General features: G+C 38.5%; 1 protein-coding gene across 4 annotated transcripts in view; it reads right to left on the bottom strand.

Annotated features, from left to right (window-relative positions):
- Positions 1–18,063, bottom strand: part of UBE2H (ubiquitin conjugating enzyme E2 H) — a 101,388-nt gene that overhangs the window by 15,141 nt on the left and 68,184 nt on the right. For 2 of the 4 annotated variants that reach the window (XM_089917400.1, XM_022581207.3), the window contains exons 4-5: positions 12,421–12,460; positions 11,058–11,110 (exon numbers count right to left, since the gene is read on the bottom strand). The exons of the other annotated variants lie outside the window; for them this stretch is intronic. In XM_089917400.1, the coding sequence (XP_089773526.1) occupies positions 11,058–11,110; positions 12,421–12,460 (93 nt within the window). The remainder of the gene's footprint in view (positions 1–11,057; positions 11,111–12,420; positions 12,461–18,063) is intronic. 4 annotated transcript variants of the gene reach the window in all.

Below are 18,063 nucleotides of genomic sequence, written 5' to 3'. Positions count from 1 at the left end.
CTCTCCTGCCACATCAGCATTATTGGTGCTGCCCCCAAAAGATTAACAGCTGAATGTTCCTATCAAACAAAAAACTTGAAAAAAAAAAATAAAGTGCAGGTTTTAAGTTCAGAAGCACTTCAGGACTTGAGAAATATTGCAGACAACATGTCTCATGACTAGGTGTTTCATGTGTTCCAGGAAAAGATTTTATACCCCTCACCATTACTTTTAAGTTTTTCAAGCTACCAATAAGTGGCTTTGCCTATGTATTTGTTCCAAACAAATAAAAGAACCCTCAATTAAAAAAAAAACAAAAAACCCTCAATTATTGGTTTCTCCTTCCTGTGTCTACTGTCTTCCGACATCAACATACTTTTGATCCATTTTACAGATGTGCTGAGTCACACCTCTAAAACAGAAGAGCAGGAAAGGAAAAGTACGCAGCCCAGTTTTGGGTAAAGATGGCAGCTTTTGAAGGCCAGGATGTTGTTGCCATGGCCATTTTAAAGCAGTAAAGTATTCCTGAAAGTGGCTAACAGAATGACTACCATTGAGAGGTTCCTCCCCAAAGAAATATCTCTCAAACATGCAGATGTGCACAAAATCTTCTTTCAAGATAAATATTCTAGCAGAAGAGACATAAACCATAAACCAAGAATGAAATAAAGATACTCATCTTTGGAAAAATCCATCATAATAAAATTTTTTCCCCCTAGAATTGTTAATAATATAAAACATCTATCAGTTCCAAAGTCTTTTAAAAAACACTGACCTTCCACTTTTTGGAAGGGAGAGAACCAGACACGGATCGCACAATCTAGAGATTACAGTCAGGTGCCCCCATTACTGGATACCTTAATTTTTTTTTTTTTGCGGTACGCGGGCCTCTCACTGTTGTGGCCTGTCCCGTTGCGGAGCACAGGCTCCGGACGCGCAGGCTCAGCGGCCATGGCTCACGGGCCCAGCCGCTCCGCGGCATGTGGGATCTTCCTGGACCGGGGCACGAACCCGTGTCCCCTGCATTGGCAGGCGGACTCTCAACCACTGCACCACCAGGGAAGCCCCGGATACCTTAATTTTTAAAGAAAGTCCCAAGAACTCTGATAAGTATGGTTTACCATGAGCAAACAGCTCTTACTTTTGCCTTGGACTAAATCAGCACTTAACCAAAATGCAGTCCATTAGGACTGATTCTTCAACCTGATCTTACAGTATTAATGTTAACAATATTACAACACTCATAGTTCAGCTTAGGCACATAAACTAATGATTTATATCCATATTTAATTTTTAAAAACACTCAAATTATACTTATCTCTCATCAAAAGCAGCATTTACCCCACTCAGTCTACAGCAATGGTTCTTGGGCAAGTCTAGGTCCTGGTTGTTTGTCCATTAAAATTACCCACAGGGTTTTTTCAAAATATGCATACCTACCCCAGGGATTCTGATTTAGGATTGGTTAGCATCTGCATGTTTGTGATACGTGTGCAGAAATGCACTACCTACTCTACACACTCCTAACCCCAGAGACCAAATGGGAAGAGCTATGTGCTTGTGGGTTCTCTAGCTCAAGAAAATGTTTAGGTCTTGGCAGCTAAGCTGCTGAAGAGGCTCTAATTTAGTAGCCCTCCCTGACCCTTTCATTGTCCTTTTTCTGCACACTGCTGTCACCATCATTCCCTCCAGGTGGAGGTATTCCAAACTATAGGTAGGAAAGCAGGTCTCTTCCTCTCTGCATCTCAATTTCTTCATCTGCAAAAAGAGAATACTGCAGCTCCTTACAAGAAGAAATACACATTTCTAAAAATGACTATAAAATAGGCTTCAAACTACATCAAAGGACTAAAATATTAATACAAATATGCCATCTTCTCAGAAGAAATTTCAGCTACCTGTATCCCTCAAGGAATACTTATTAATAATTAAAATGAGTCACCCACACAAAAATGCACCAATTCTTTTTTTTTTTTTTTTTTTTGGCTGTGTCGGGTCTTCGTTGCTGTGCGCGGGCTTTCTCTAGTTGTGGCAAGCGGGGGGCTACTCTTCATTGCAGCGCGCGGGCTTCTCACTGCAGTGGCTTCTCTCATTGTGGAGCATGGGCTCTAGGTACGTGGGCTTCAGTAGTTGTGGCACTCGGGCTCAGTAGTTGTGGCTTGCGGGCTCTAGAACGCAGGCTCAGTAGTTGTGGCGCACGGGCTTAGTTGCTCCGTGGCATGTGGGATCTTCCCGGACCAGGGATCGAACCCGTGTCCCCTGCATTGGCAGGCGGATTCTCAACCACTGCGCCATCAAGGACGCCCCGCACCAATTCCTAAAGTAAAGCCACCCTACTCCAGGTGACTCACAAAAAGATGGGTACATGGCTTAAAAGAGAAGACACTCAGGAGGGGATGAATCACATATCTCATGTTTTATTCTTGGTTGTTTATGAACCAGTGACCATAAGTTATTTCTTCTTCCTCTATTTCCTTTGAACATTAAAATGGAAACCTTTGTAAAGCATACTGCTATCTTCAGGTTAAAACCCTGTGGATGCCAAAGCTTGACTTGGTCAGCCCCATCAGGAACCACAATTACCAAGCCGGCAGTCCTCTCAGAGACTTGAACTTGCATAATCTTTGTTTGTTTTTCAGATTTAACACCCCAAATGCTGTGACTCAGAAAACACCACCATGGTACAGCACAGTCACGGCCAGGTACCACCAGCCATCATAGCCCTCCTCCCTTCTCCAATGCCACCTATCCTTCCCCCTTTTCTCACCCTACTCCTTGTTCCCCAGATGTCCGAGGCCCTGGGTTCCTTCTTTTTAAAGCCAAACAAACAAAAAACATACAGAAAAACTTGTTTGGAAAGACATCAGCCACTTGCTCAGCAATGTGAATTCTGTGGTCTTTGTATTAATACAAAGAGTGTATTTTATACTCTTACTCCAGGAAGCTCATCATCTCACAATTTTAAAGAAATAAGTCTATACTGATAATTAGCAAATCCTTCTAATTGGTCCTTTACATTTCTGGTCTTAAACATGCCTAAAATTATTTCCCTGAAAACCTATTCCTTTCTCCTAAAACCTAGATCGACGGCTCCAAACCTCCGGAAGGACCTTGGTTAGGCCTTCCTCCTTTATTCCATGTACTCAGTCGATTTCCCAGACTATTAATCCTAGTGAAATGCCTCTAGCTCCTCTTCTGTTTCCACTGGCATGTAACTACATCAAGCCCAATGCATCTTTCTAGACCTGGATTAGGACAACCATCTCTGGATGGCCTTCCAGCCTCCAAACTCTTACCTTTGGAAGCAGAGAACACTTCCTTAAAACACTCAGGTCATTTCCCATCAAGAGCAAGTTCCTTTTCTTTTCCTACAAAACTTCGTACTCCAGAAGCATGCTATCCAAACAAACTTACATTTTACTGACCTTCTCCCTCCTGGAGGACTCCTGGCTTCCAAAGCTCAGAATCACTGAGTTAGCCACGACTCCTTAAGGTATTTAACTGTTTTGTAATTCAATAGGGAGCAGGGCTAAAAGGAGAGGAAGAAAGGAAAAGTCCTGCTCACAATCAGAGAGGTAAAAAGCTGGGTAAAAACCCACAAGAAGTAGATTCTAGTGAACCAGAACCAATGACTGCGACCTCCTCTTTCCATGGCTTTCGGCCATTATAGTTGAAGCTGATGGCTAAATAAGTTGAGATCACCTGGGAATTAAAACCATGTTATCCGGGGCTTCCCTGGTGGCACAGTGGTTGAGAATCCGCCTGCCAATGCAGGGGACACAGGTTCGATCCCTGGTCCAGGAAGATCCCACATGCCGCGGAGCAACTCAGCTTGTGCGCCACAACTACTGAGCCTGTGCTCTAGAGCCCGTGAACCACAACTACTGAGCCCACATGACGCAACTACTGAAGCCTGCGCGCCTAGAGCCCGTGCTCCATAACAAGAGAAGCCACCGCAATGAGAAGCCCGCGCACCGCAACAAAGAGTAGCCCCTGCTCACCGCAACTAGAGAGAGCCCGCGCGCAGCAACCAAGACTCAACTCAGCCAAAAATACAATAATTTTAAAAAACCAAACAAACCCATGCTATCCTTGATTTGCTAGAGAAAATCATCAGCTGACCTTTCAAAATCCCATTGATTGACTTTGCTCATCTTATAAGGAACTGTAATTAATTCATCATATTGCTAAGCAAGCCATGAATTTATAGTTACATGTTCAAAATAAAAACAATCATAAAATTCCATTTCATTTGCTCAAGGTTTTGTTTTTGTCCTTTTTTTTGGGGGGGTGGTATCTAACTATATGTATGAAAACACACTGACATATATGTGGTCAAAGTTTACAAGACTGAAAGAGGACAAATAAAATTTCCAGATTTCTTCAGGTTATCTAAGAATTTGGGGTTAATTAATAGATCTTTACTTTTCTACTCTTGTCAGCTCTTAAGAAGTTGCACTATTAATGATGAATTTGAGTCTTTTACTTTAATTTTCTTCTGCTTGTAGTCTGTGAATACTAAAAACAGTGAAATTCTACCCCCTAAAAGGAGGAGGAGCCAGAAACCTATACCTCTCTTCAGCTGGAGGATCAGCATTGCATATAGTCAAGCAGTTGTTATGTATGAAAGACTGAGTAAGCAGTGGGCCCTAAAAGGTGACAGACATCCCCTAGAGGAAAACCTCAATAAAGCCAATTAGGAGGAATGCCTTCAGATAGGCAGGTAGATTTGAAAAAAGAAATGGCCTTGAGATTAAATATTCTCTTACTAGCTGTTTGAGGGCACACATGAGGCAAGCTGAAGCAGACCACCACAAAGACTTGTGTGGTGCTGTGACACAGAACCAGCTGGCCACTGAATGCTAACATGCTTTAATGGAATAATACATACAGCAAACCAGTATCCCAGATGATATATTCAAGAATGTGTCCAATCACTTAACTGAGAGGGTCTTCTGTGTGGATAAAATATACAAAGGGTGTGAAACTCATTAGATGTACACGTGATCTCATGTTAGTCCATGCGGATCTTTTAAAGATAGAATAAAGTCTCATGAAGAGGGTCATGCATGCAAAAAACAAAACTCTTCTCTCCTCACACCTCTTAAAAAAGAGAGAGAGCAATCAGCAGGAATTAATAAGAATCAGCAAACACTTGAAGAATTTTTGCAATATTCCTGAGAGATATACTTAATCTCACTACACTACCATTACACTTTTTTAAGTATTCCAAGCTAAAAACAGGTATTCCTGTTATATGTGGGAAAGAGCAATGTCAAAGACATAGGGTACTAATTAAAACTTGGTGGAATACCACATATATCCTGCTAAGTGCCAGATCACCAGGTCACCAACCAGAGGTGTGTAGTTTTATAACATGGAACGTTTTAAAGCATTCCACTGTCTTAGAAAATCATCTTCCATCCATTGCCTAACTGCAACTCCCTCTCCACAATGTATTTAAACCGTAGAGCTCTGCAGAAGGAAATGAGTGCTACTACATAGATCAGAATGAAGAAAACAGACTTTTGTTCACCAAAAAACATTCCCCTTGTTGCCATGTCGATCTCAAAACACTTCCCACCTTACTTAGGTGTTCCTGACAGGTCAATTCATCCTGGTTTAAACCTGGTATGACCCTGCTTACCTTAAAAGACTGCAAGCTAAAACACGGTAGTAGGATTTCTTATTACCCTTCTAGAAATGAGGGCAGTTAATGTATAATTAGCTAGTTGGGTATTCTTACAGTCATACTAAAACTCATTATTAAAGTTTTAAATTACTAGACAATAATTTAGCTTGTCTTTAATGTCAGAAAAGAACAAGATAACTTCATGCAATTATAAGATAAATGACCATGCATGGGGAAAGACTTTACCTAGACACAGTGATCACAAGCAAATGAAGAGAAAACAAATCCATAAAATCACAATGGAGCCCTGAAGCTACAGCCCCAAAGAAAGAAAAACATGGCTGTGGCTGTCTTTCAGGACCATAGCCTGGCTCATATCCCACGATCCACAAAGCCTGGACCACTCCATGGTTCTAATGCTGACTGTCAGTGAATGTGAACGTGGTGTTTTTAATGAATTTCTGCTAGGTTGTTCAACCCAAGAAAGCCCCATTTTTCTATGTATAGCTAATTAAACTCTTGGGGCACATGCCAACACCAAATCTAAATATTTACAAGCAGACAAAGGAGGTGGATCATGGAGCTAGCATTGTGGAAACCATCAAATCCAAAACTCAGCATATTTCTTCTTTATCTACTACAGCTGACCTTTCTCCATAGTACTAGAAAGAAACTACTCTACCTGGGTCTGTCTAGGAGACTCATAATGACATCCAGCTGTTCCAAAAGCAGGATGATGTTTGTGATTCCAACATGGATGGATCAATACTGAGTTCTCAAGCCTGTTGAAACAGTGGTTGCTGGCCACTCAATCATCCATGCAGATAGATAAATGTATCTCTTATCTCTGCAACTATACTAAAATGTCTAGAAACATAGCTAGCAAACACTCATGCAGCATAAAGCATTATTTTAAGATAAAGTTACCCTCAGCCAAAATCTGAATTGTTTGGAAAGACTCACAGGCTACCTGACTGAAAAGAGGTATGTAATAACAATGTATTTCCAACATGAAAAGGCTTAAATTCATTTAGCCGCTTAAAATCATTAGGTTACAGCATAGTACTATTAAGTAAATTTATGATTTAAAATTTTTCTAAATGCCTAGCAAAAGAAGCACTGTTTCTCCTAATTCTAATCCCAAAGTTCCTGAAGCATTCCTTTTGTTGTAGTCAAACTCATTTGTCTGTTATTGACCGCCCCCCCCAAATGACTCTAGGGGAAATAATTTCCCAAATGTTGATTTTTCTCACCAGCAAAGTAAGAGGACTATCCAGTCCATTGGCTAGCAACCTTAAAGGTGAGAATAAAATTATAAACTGCCCAATTTTATATGAAAATTGTCTTCTACATTACTTTGTCCACAACTTAATCCACAAATAAGTAATTTACCAAGTCAGTCGAGAAATGAGTAAAACGAAAGTCGGAGAGAGAAACACAATTTACGAGGATCAAGTATGCATGGCTCAGAATGGCGGGAGGGGAACTGAAGCTGTACTGCAGTGAAGGTACCTGAGCTTCCAGGAGTGTGGGGTGAAAACACAACTATGGATAAAATATATTTGAGTAAAAAGGAAAACAGAAAACAAGCTACCTATGGCTTAATGAACTTTCCTTTCATCAGTCTTTAAAATTACAGTTGTTTTTGAAATTGAAATCCAGATCCCCTTGGCTGAATTTTAAGTTTTCCAGAGCTTTTATCATTCCTGTCTGGAAGAGCACGAAGGGATGTAAAAAAAAAAAAAGATGCCATCATACAGGAAGTCAAAATGAATCAATTTTGTGATGGCATCTGCTACTTTCCTTTTAATGTCACAAAGAGTAACAATAGTAACTTCAAACTCAATAGATAGCTTCATATTGATGACAAGCTTCTTTACAAAATTAACCACTATAATATGCTCTCTTTCAAGATTAAATATAAAATTTTAAATTACTGGGTGATTAAACTACAATTATACCAATTTTGAGCTTCTGAATGAACAAACTGCATGTACACTTGGCAAAGGAAAACAGGAGGAGAACAGAGGCAAGGAGTCAAGGCTGCCAGAAATCAATTTTCTTTTGTGGAGTTGGTGAGGGGTGGTGGAAGAATAAACATAAACATTGTTTATTATCAGGTTATGATGAGTATAAATCTGAATTTCATCTGGGAATTGCTGTTATAATAAAAATATGTATATCTATTGCACAGTACATGCATGCCCTGGGGCAAAGTTAACTGCAGGAAATTTCACAAGTAACTCCCTGCTCCTTACCATATTATATAGTAGAGTTGAAACAAGTTTTGGTTACCAAGCTAAGCCTTTTGCTTTTCAGTTGAGTATCTGTGTTAACTTGCCAACTTTCTCCTATTAGTTGTTTTGTATTAAGTTAGATTTGTTTTTGTCCTTTGAACTAAAATTCAAGAATCACAGCAGGAAATTGAGTGATTCAAAATTCACCAATGACGAAACTAACCTTCAATGCCGGAGGGTTTAGCAGCTTGTAATAAAAATTCAGTTTAGATCTCAAGATCAGATAAGTCTAAAAGAAACTTCAAGGTCATCTAAACCAACCCTTTCTACCAGTACTTTCATATAGATTGTATTTACCTGCTCCTAAATCTTTCCATGAAAGAAATGTTGAATTTTCTTGAGGAATAGTTTGGACTTGAGAAAAACGTCAAAACAGTTTTCCCATGCTGAGTATAATTTTGACTATACTATAAAAATATTTTCTTCCTGCTTTCCTACACTTACCTGTTAGTGTGTTCATGTTCTTGTATTATGGAACACTTAATGGTAACTTGTACACATGTAATACAGAAATCAAAATTCACTTTCATCAATGTGGCTTAATTCTTGTTACTTACTAAATGCTCTGCAAGGTAATACGAGAACATATTCTAACATTTTATAGATGTGATGAAACCTTAGTCATGTTGGCCTGTTGCTTGAAAGTCTATTCTGAACCTCATACACCTGCTGGCAGGAATGTTAACATGGTACCACCTGGGAAAACAGTTCCTCAAATGGTTAAACAAAGTCACCATATCTCCAAGCAATTCTACCCCCAGGTACATACCCAAGAGAAATGAAAACATATGTCCACAGAGAAACCTGTGCACAAATATTTATAGAGGCATTACTCATAATAGCTAAAAGGTGTAAACAACCCAAATGTCTATCATCTGACAAATAAAAATGATATCTGTAGACTAGAGTATTATTTGGCCATAAAAAGGAATGAAGTACTGATACATGCTACAACATAGATGAATCTTGAAAACATTATATGAAGTAAAAAAGTTAGTTACAAAACACCACATATCGTATAATTCCATTTACAAGAAATGTCCAGAATAGGCAAATCTATACAAACAACAAGAAGGTTGGTTATTGCCTAGGGCTGGGGGATGGGGCTGGGAAATGAGGGGATGATAGCTAAAGGGTACAGGGTTTCCTTTTGAGGTGATAAAAATATTCTATGATAAAAATGTGGGAATGGTTGTAAATAACTGTGAATATACTAAAAACTATCATCAAATTACACTCTTTAAATGGGTGTATTTTATGTATGTGAGTTATAATTCAATAAAACTGTTATTTAAAAAAAATCTGTTCTGAGATGTGAGGTACTTGACAATCAGCAAACCTCTTCCACAAAGCTCTTCTGGTCAGTAGTAAAAGAATTAGTTAAACTAAAGTCCAATTTACTTTATTGTCATTGGAACCAGCTTGCAGCATTTAGTTATGTATATTTCTACAATGTGAATGCAGTTTAAGAAAATACATTATTACATCAGATATTCCAGGCAACCTGCCACAAGACATTTTTGCCGAAAAACCATCTTAAAAGGAATCCCTTTAACCAACCTCAGTGTATATGTCCTTTCTTGTTGCCTCATCTCCTTATAAGCTGCTGTTTCCCTAAAACTCTCATGTCAAACAGTACTGGGCATGATTAATTCACTTATTAATTCAACAAATATGTGAACCCTCACTGTACATGGACTACTGCTTTAGGCACTTGTACATATGTACATGCACACATGCATGCATGCGCACACATGAGACAAAGTCCCTGATCTTGTGGAGCTTACAATCTGACAGGACAAGATAAACAATAAGTAAATTTTAAGGTTTTTAAAAGAGGGTGCTGTGCTATAGAGGGGAGTTATTTCAGATCAAGTGGCCAGGAAATGAGGCTTCTCTAAGGAAGCATGTTTGAGATGATAAAAGAAGGTGCCAGCTACACAAAGATCAGGGAGGATAACTCCAGGCAGAGGAAGTAACTCTTGAAGGAATTAGGAGGAGGAAAAAAAAAAAAAGGATTAACTGTGTGCTGCTGGTGACCAACCTCTGTGATTCTTATCACCATCCTAGTACAAACAAGGTGACTTGCAGATGGTGGCTGGAATAAGGGGTCTTATGTACCTTAAGACCGCTAAAAGGTCTCACAACCCTCCAACAAGGGGAGGCTGTCTCTACGTAACCCCAGCCTGAAGTGATCTTTCCCGCTCTGCACCTCTCAGCAAGTGTTTGTTGTCTGTACCACTCATTCTTACAAACACATTGGTGCGAGGCACCGTGCTAGGAGTGCCAGGACTTAAACACAAATCAGACCAGCACCCTGACAGCCCTTAGGGCAGGAAATAATCCAGTAGCACAGAAAATGTAGGCACGGACAACAAACACAAGGTAGAAAGTAAAAGCAGGCCACAAAAAAAGAGCTATAAAATTTAGGCATGTCCAGAGATTACTTCCAGCTGGAGCATCAGGGGAAGCTTCACGAGGTGGGTGCACGAGAAGAGGGAGAGTCTGTGAAGCCTGAGAACTTGGACATGTGGGGAGAACACACTGATTTGTTGTATCCCTAATAAACTTCAAATATATTTAGAAATACTTTTAGCTCCCCAAGCAAGTTATAAGGCCTGATAAGGCTTCTCTCTCTCTGTGATCTCAATTTACATGCTGATTCACTGTAAGAGATCATATGTCAATTTCAGCACTGAAGGTAAGGCTAAATTATTCTTTGCTTCATAACAAAGTTTTCACCTTTGAAACAGATGATGATCCCCCAAACCTCGTAATACACCATCTCATTTCAAAGGGACATTCCTAAGAGTTTTTCCAAAACTAAAAGGCATTACAGATAAACATGTATACAATGTGCTTCAGAATAACACATACATAAAATGTCTGCGTAAGTAATTGTGTGTCTGCATATGTGTAACACTGTACATTAATTTCAGAATCTTACAAGATAATTTCAAACTTCCACTGCTAAACCAAAGTCTGTACTCATGAGAAAACGTTTTTTTCACTGATTAAACTTTCCCACCGGCTTTCAAAATCCTTTCCCATTCCCAACAAAACATTTTAAACCAGAGAAGAAAATCCAAACAACATTTTTTTAGGCAGTGTCTCAACATCTCTAAAAAATATTCCATGGCCAAACTCACCATACAGAGCTGTCCAAGTTTGATTAATTACATCTAGACACACAGTTCCTGACCTGAAACAGATGGAAAGAATGGCATTTTTTAAAAAATTAGAAAGTTAGCTGCATGTATTTGGCAACTAGTTTAATCATCAGGAAAAATATTTTTAATAGATTAAAAAAAAAACAACCAAAGAATCCCAATTGGGGAAAACATGATGAGGAGCAGAATATACACAAAGTCTTGTGTCTACTTACAGACTGAAAGGGAAAACCAGTAACTATACAATGGAGAAACCAGACAACACCTTAACCATGTGATGAGAATTACCATTGGTTATCAGGGCAGACAAACTTGTGTGCCTCCAAAAAGGATACCCTGAGGAGGACACAATCTCACTTTTTGGTTTTCTGGCCTTAAGAGCATACTCTGAACCTAATTATAAGGAAAAATCAGACAAACCCAAACTAAGGGACAGTATGAAATAACTGGTCTTTATTCCTTAAAAATGTCAATTTTATAAAAAGCTGAGGAATGATTTCAGATTGAAGTAGTTTAAAGAAACATGACAACTAAATGCAGTAGATGATACTGGACTGGATCCTTTAATGAATGAAAAAAAAAAGTGCTAAAAAGTCCATTACCAGAATATGGCAGTAGATGAAAAAGTACTGCATTAATATGCAATTCCTGAATCTGACAACTATACTGCAGTTACATAAGAGAACACCCTTGTTAAGATGACTGATACATGAAAGCATTAAAGGACCATGGGGCATGATGTATATATATACATACAACCTCTCAGAGTTCAGAATACTTCATATGTATGCACGTGTGTGCGTGTGTGTAATATCAAAATTTAGTGCCATGACAAGGAAAAACTGCAGGACAAATAGTATTCTAAATAGCACTGGAAGTATAAAATAGGAGGCACTGATATCACATTTTAAAATATCACTAATAAAATATTAGAAGGAAAGAAAGGGATAATTAAGATTCATTAACTGTTTGCTTTACTCTCAAGGACTGAGAAATACTTTAAGGGCTGAAAATAATATAATCTGTACACTGAAGACAGATCTCTGGACAGTGTCTATACAAAGAGAACAGAGATATGGAATATTACAGATGTTAGCTGGATATCAAGGGAAATGAAAGACCCATTCATGACAGTGGAAAAAACCAAGCAGTCCAATAGTGGACCCTGAACTAAGGTGGAATATCCTAGTCCTGGATTCTATAATGGAAGTGACCATTCTTACAGTCCGATCTGTTGTTAAAATCCAAAAAGATAATTGAGGTTTTTTTTAATAACAGAGAGATGAACTCTAACCAAGAGCAGCTGCTGCTAAGATTTAAACATTTTTAAACAGTTACTTACGCTTCATCAATGTTGGGATGGAAAATTTTATTCATGAATCCTGTAAAAAGAGATGTTAATTAGCAGCAAAAAGTATCCAGAGAACAATTAGTTTAAAAGTATTTCAGTACTGGAAACAATTTCAGTATTAGGATAACTCATTACTTTCAATCTTAGATCTTTGGTTACTGGTAAGACTATATTCTCCTGACTGTGTCAATTACTTAAAATACATCAGAGTTCTGCTAATCAAATGAGCAAACTTTGAGAGCAATGCAGCTTCTAATACAAAATAATCATTACAAGAAATTATTTTCTGAGCTATGAAGGTACTTGCCAAGAAAATTTATAGTACTAAATGGTTTATAACTAGTGCCATGATAAAAGTTAAGAAAGCTACTCTGACTTTCCTCCCCAAAGTTTTATTGTTCAATCACTAAATGTGGAGGTTCTGCATTTGAACTTCTCCTTCCGAAGCTCAGTTACTCGTATCATTGTGCTACACCGTGTGCGGAACATGAATGAAGCTGCTGAAATGCTAAAGGAGTACTGCTTCCAAACCGCAAAGGATTTCATAAGAACAGTGACCAAAGTATTTCCTTTAACTTTAGTCTACTCATTCCAGGAAACCCAGTTTTGATTAAAATTGGGGCAACCAAAAAATTAGGCAAGGTGTTTAAAAAAATTCTGTAAGATGGCTGTATCTGTCAGGGATTCAAATTTTTTGATTTATTCCTAGAAAAACAAGTATGTATAGACTTTTAAACAAATATATTGATATTTAAATTCCAAAAAGAAATTATTTTCTAACTCAAAACCAATGAGTTAATCAGTTTGTATACAAGCAAATGACAGTATTCTAAAGCAGAGATCCACTGTCAAAGCCCTCATTTTGTCATCCTTATCGCCTTACTTCCTTTTTTAAATTAAATTTAATTTATTTATTTTTTGGCCATGCCACACGGCATGCGGGATCTTAGTTCCCTGACTAGGGACTGAACCCGTGCCCCCTGCGATGCAAGCACGGAGTCTTAAGCACTGGACCGCCAGGGAAGTCCCCTTACTTCCTTTTTAGACTTCCTTATTCCGTACCCTCCTCTCAATAAATTGAAGTTCCTTATTAAGTGGCTATCACCACGTCCCAATCCCACCCTCCCTCACCCTACCCTCACCTTACATGTTCTCTTTCATTCATTCAAAATATATTTGGTCAACGTCTATGTGTCAGGCGCTGTGCTTAGTTAGGGTACAAAACCAAATAAAGACAGTACTCTATTTTCAAGGAGGCCACTGGAGCAATGGGACAAGACACACAAAGAAATAACTGCAGTGTGCAAAAAGAGGTGACAGGGGGCTTCCCTGGTGGCGCAGTGGTTGAGAATCTGCCTGCTAATGCAGGGGACACGGGTTCGAGCCCTGGCCTGGGAAGATCCCACATGCCGCGGAGCAACTAGGCCCGTGAGCCACAACTACTGAGCCTGCGCGTCTGGAGCCTGTGCTCCGCAAGAAGAGAGGCCGCAATAGTGAGAGGCCTGCGCACCACGATGAAGAGTGGCCCCCGCTTGCCACAACGAGAGAAAGCCCTCGCACAGAAATGAAGACCCAACACAGCCCAAAAAAAAAAAAAAAAAAAAAAGCCAAGCATTTGAAGCCCTTTAAAAAAAAAAAAAAAGAGGTGACAGGGGAAGCATGTATGAGGAGAGGAAGATGTCAGGAAAGATGCAGACAAGTGGCATCAAAGGAAGATCCTCAAGGATGAGGTGTGACAGAGGTCATCTCCGGAAAGCTAAGAAACTTCTCTAGACTTAGAAAACGGGGATGAGACTATATGAAATCCCAGACACTCCAATCCTCACGTGCTCTAGCCACTCCAAGTACTAATCATGCTTCCAATTTTTGTTTTTTAATCTTTTGTGTTGAAATAGCTTAATGTTTTATTTACTACTATCAAGAGAGCCCATGCAATGTTTAAATTACTCTGACGCAAAAAGATTTGTGTCCAATTACCATTTCACATTCATTTTTCATTCAAGATGTTTCAAAGTCTAGATGTACAAGGTATGTGTTTATGAGGCGATTATACTAAGCCAATGGAAATGTTCATGCCTTAATGTTAAGAGAAGAAAAAGCAGAATAAAAATTCTATCGAACCTCAGAAAAACACTAATACATGTGTCCAAGAAGGCCTACGAGGATATCTGTTGCAGCAGTGTTTATAAAAGCCAAGAACCAAGTTCAACCCCACCAACAAGGGATGGGAGAGACTGTAGTACATCCTTATACTGGGAGTCCTATACAGCCAAGGTAGTGAACTAGGTCAGTATGTATAGAGCCAAAGTTGAGGGGAAACAAAAAAGTTGCAGGATGATATAGTTACAGCATGATACCATTTACATAAACTAAAACAAAGCAACACTACATATTCTCTATGGTAACGAGTACAGAAAACTGTATTGGACCAACATATACCAAATTTATAAGAGTATTTTAGTGAGGGTGCAGGGCCAAGGTCATGGTGGGAATAGGTAACAGAATGAGGAATGGTGATTAAAGATGGATTTATCTGTAAAACTATATTCCTTTAAAAAAGAGCTAGCTCTTGCTTCGGCAGCACACATACTAAAAAGATATATGTGCTTGTATATTATTTGCCCTGGTATTTTAAAAAGTGTGCACATAGATAAAAAACTGGAAACAAATATGTACAAATATCAACTGTGCTTAGTTCTTAGTGGTGGGGATATTTTCTCTGTTATCCTTTTTAAACCACCCCCACCCCATACCAGAAGTAGGATCGCAGCAATGGAAAAGGGTTAGAAGGAATGAAGCTTCAGAAAACTAAAAAGAGAATCACCATATGATCCAGCAATCCCACTCCTGAGCATACACCCAGACAAAACTATAATTCAAAAAGATACATGCACCCCTATGTTCACAGCAGCACTATTCACAAGTCAAGACATGGCAACAACCTAAATGTCCACCAACAGATGAATGAATAAAGATGTGGTACATATATACAATAGAATACTACTCAGCCATAAAAAAGAACAAAATAATGCCACTTGCATCAACGTGAATCCAACTAGAGATTATCATACTAAGTGAAGTAAGTCTGAAAGAAAGAATACAATACAAATGAACCCATCTACGAAGCAGAAACAGAATCATGGATGTAGAGAACAAGCTGGTGGCTGCCGAGGGGGTTGGGGGAGGGATGGAGTGGGAGGTTGGGGTGAGCAGATGTAAGCTATTACATACAGGATGGATAAACAACAAGGTCCTACTGTATAGCACAGGGAACTATAGTCAATATCCTATGATAAACCATAATGGAAAAGAATATGAAAAAAGAATGTATATACGTATAACTCAATCACTTTGCTGTAAGAGCAGAAATTAACACAACACTGTAAATCAACTATACTTCAACAAAAAAATTAAAAAAATAAAAGAATGAAGCTTCAATAATTTGATGTCACAGGGAACCTCAAAGGTGTAAGTCAAGGAAAAAGCTATGGTGAAAAAAGCTTTAAATGTTTATCAAAACTGTCTCTGAAAGATTAAGGTTCCTGCCTCCCTCCTTGTACAAGGTCTGGAGATTACATTTGGAATCAATATAGTTTCCACACTGTTTTCAATTTAATCTAGATTTTGGCTTGGTTGAGTCCAAGACTATATAAGAAAGAGGGCCAAAAAGGGCTTAGTAAACATATTCTTTAGTAATAAATGGGTTGGAGCCCAGTCCCCAGTGCCCCTGATAAATATAAAACCCCATCTGAGCTCTGAGGTGGAGAGCAGAATAGGACTGGAAAGAGAAAAGTACTAATAGGGATTTGGCTTCTAGTCCCAACTCTGCTATTAACTGCAGGCCTTGATCAGGTCACTATACTTCTGTGGGTCTGCTTCTTTACCTGCAAAGAGAAGCAGCTGGGCTACATGATCTCCAAAACCTCCACTCTTATTCTGTTTGTAAAAGGACCATCAGCTCTAAAATCTGGGATTTAATAACAATGGCCAGACCTCTGAGAACAGAGGACTTAAGGGGAAATGGCCAATGGTTAAGTCCATAAAGGAAATTAATTCTGTGAGGCACATTTTTAGGTACATAAGTATTCTGGAGAATGTAATACAAAGTTACTAACATGCTAAAATACCACAAAGAGACACAAAATCCACTGACTATTCCAAAGTAGGCAGAAATGGAGTTTATAAACTTGCCATTGAGCAACAAGCACAACCAGACCATTTCTACTAAAAAACAATTTCCACACTACAATCATCTCTTCCTATACCAGGCTTTTTCTATTGTTAGAAAAATACCCAAGCAAATAAATGGAAAGGGGTAGATTTATCTATATTTGTGTGTGTGTGTGTGTGTATATATATATATATATATATATATATATATATCCTTTACATTTGTCCTTGGACAAGCTGTGGGCAGCATTTCTGGCAAAGCTATTTACATTCTGGATAATGATGGCAACAATGGAACTTCTGCACAAGGAGGGGAGGAGAAAGAACAGGCTAGGAATTCAGAGAAGGAACATTCTCAGGACTGAGTGTGTTTGCCCTGGCATGTTTTCCTTCCTTTTGGCAATGCTATCACCACATTAATGAATTTGTCTGCAACAAGAGAATTTTCCCAACACTTGTTTCCATTTGACCAGGAACTATTTTGAAGATATTTTAAGAGAACATATTTTGAAAACTGCTTTTATGGAAACATGGTAAGTGGAAGCAGCAAGTCACATTTAATCCATATGATTTAAGATTTTATTCACTACCAGACATTTTCTAATGATAACATTTCAGTGATTTGATCAGATAAAATTCAGAACTCCTTTGTTTAAATTTTTTGGACAATTATTCTCTGGCATGGCTCAAGCATTTATAAAAAAGGGGACAACAGGTACAAAGGTTTAGCTAAAAATCTTACCACCTCTGTCCTCTGTCTTTTATCAGAAGGGAATCAGGAGATTTATAATTCTGGAGGAGGAATCCAAACCATGCTTAGTTGATGAAAAACTACATATCTTAGAAAACAAAAGCACAGATTATCAAAATAGAAAAATATGCCATGCTTTTGCTTGTTCCACTCCAATACTCAATTGCTCTAGAATAACAAATCTCTTGACCCATAGGCTAATAAAGAGAGAAAGTAAATAACGCTGTGCCGAGTCATGCTGAAAACTGTTTTTTATTTCAGACTGTTTCTGTGTCCAATCCCAGGAGGGGATCTATACAAAGTTGTACACATTCGAATAACTGATATTGGGGTCAATATGTACACGAAAGAGGCAAAAATTAATTATACTTCCGTCTTTGTTCCGTTTACAAGTGGGGATATTTTTAGTGATCAAATTTGTGGATAGAATGAAATACCTAAGGGCCAGTCATCTATCCAGAAATTTCATCCAGAATAATCTTGAAGAAATCAGGTCAAACAAGGTGACTCATGAAACAAGGTAAATCCACCCTAAGGTAATAGGGTGAAAAGCACAAAAGGCAAAAATGAAAACTTTATCCCAGAGATAAAATGAACCTGGACTGCAGATGGTTGAGGCAGCTGTGGCTGATATGATTTAATTATAAGCTTATGAATTCCTGTGAGAAAACAGTAAATAAATATATTTAATTACTCTGATATTCTATCTTCAG

Source organism: Delphinapterus leucas, chromosome 9, assembly GCF_059928025.1.
Source record: "Delphinapterus leucas isolate spDelLeu-1000000601 "Yukka" chromosome 9, BTC_Dleu_Yukka2, whole genome shotgun sequence".
In the NCBI taxonomy this organism is placed as follows: Eukaryota; Metazoa; Chordata; class Mammalia; order Artiodactyla; family Monodontidae; genus Delphinapterus; species Delphinapterus leucas.
This window is presented reverse-complemented; position numbering and strand designations above follow the sequence as displayed.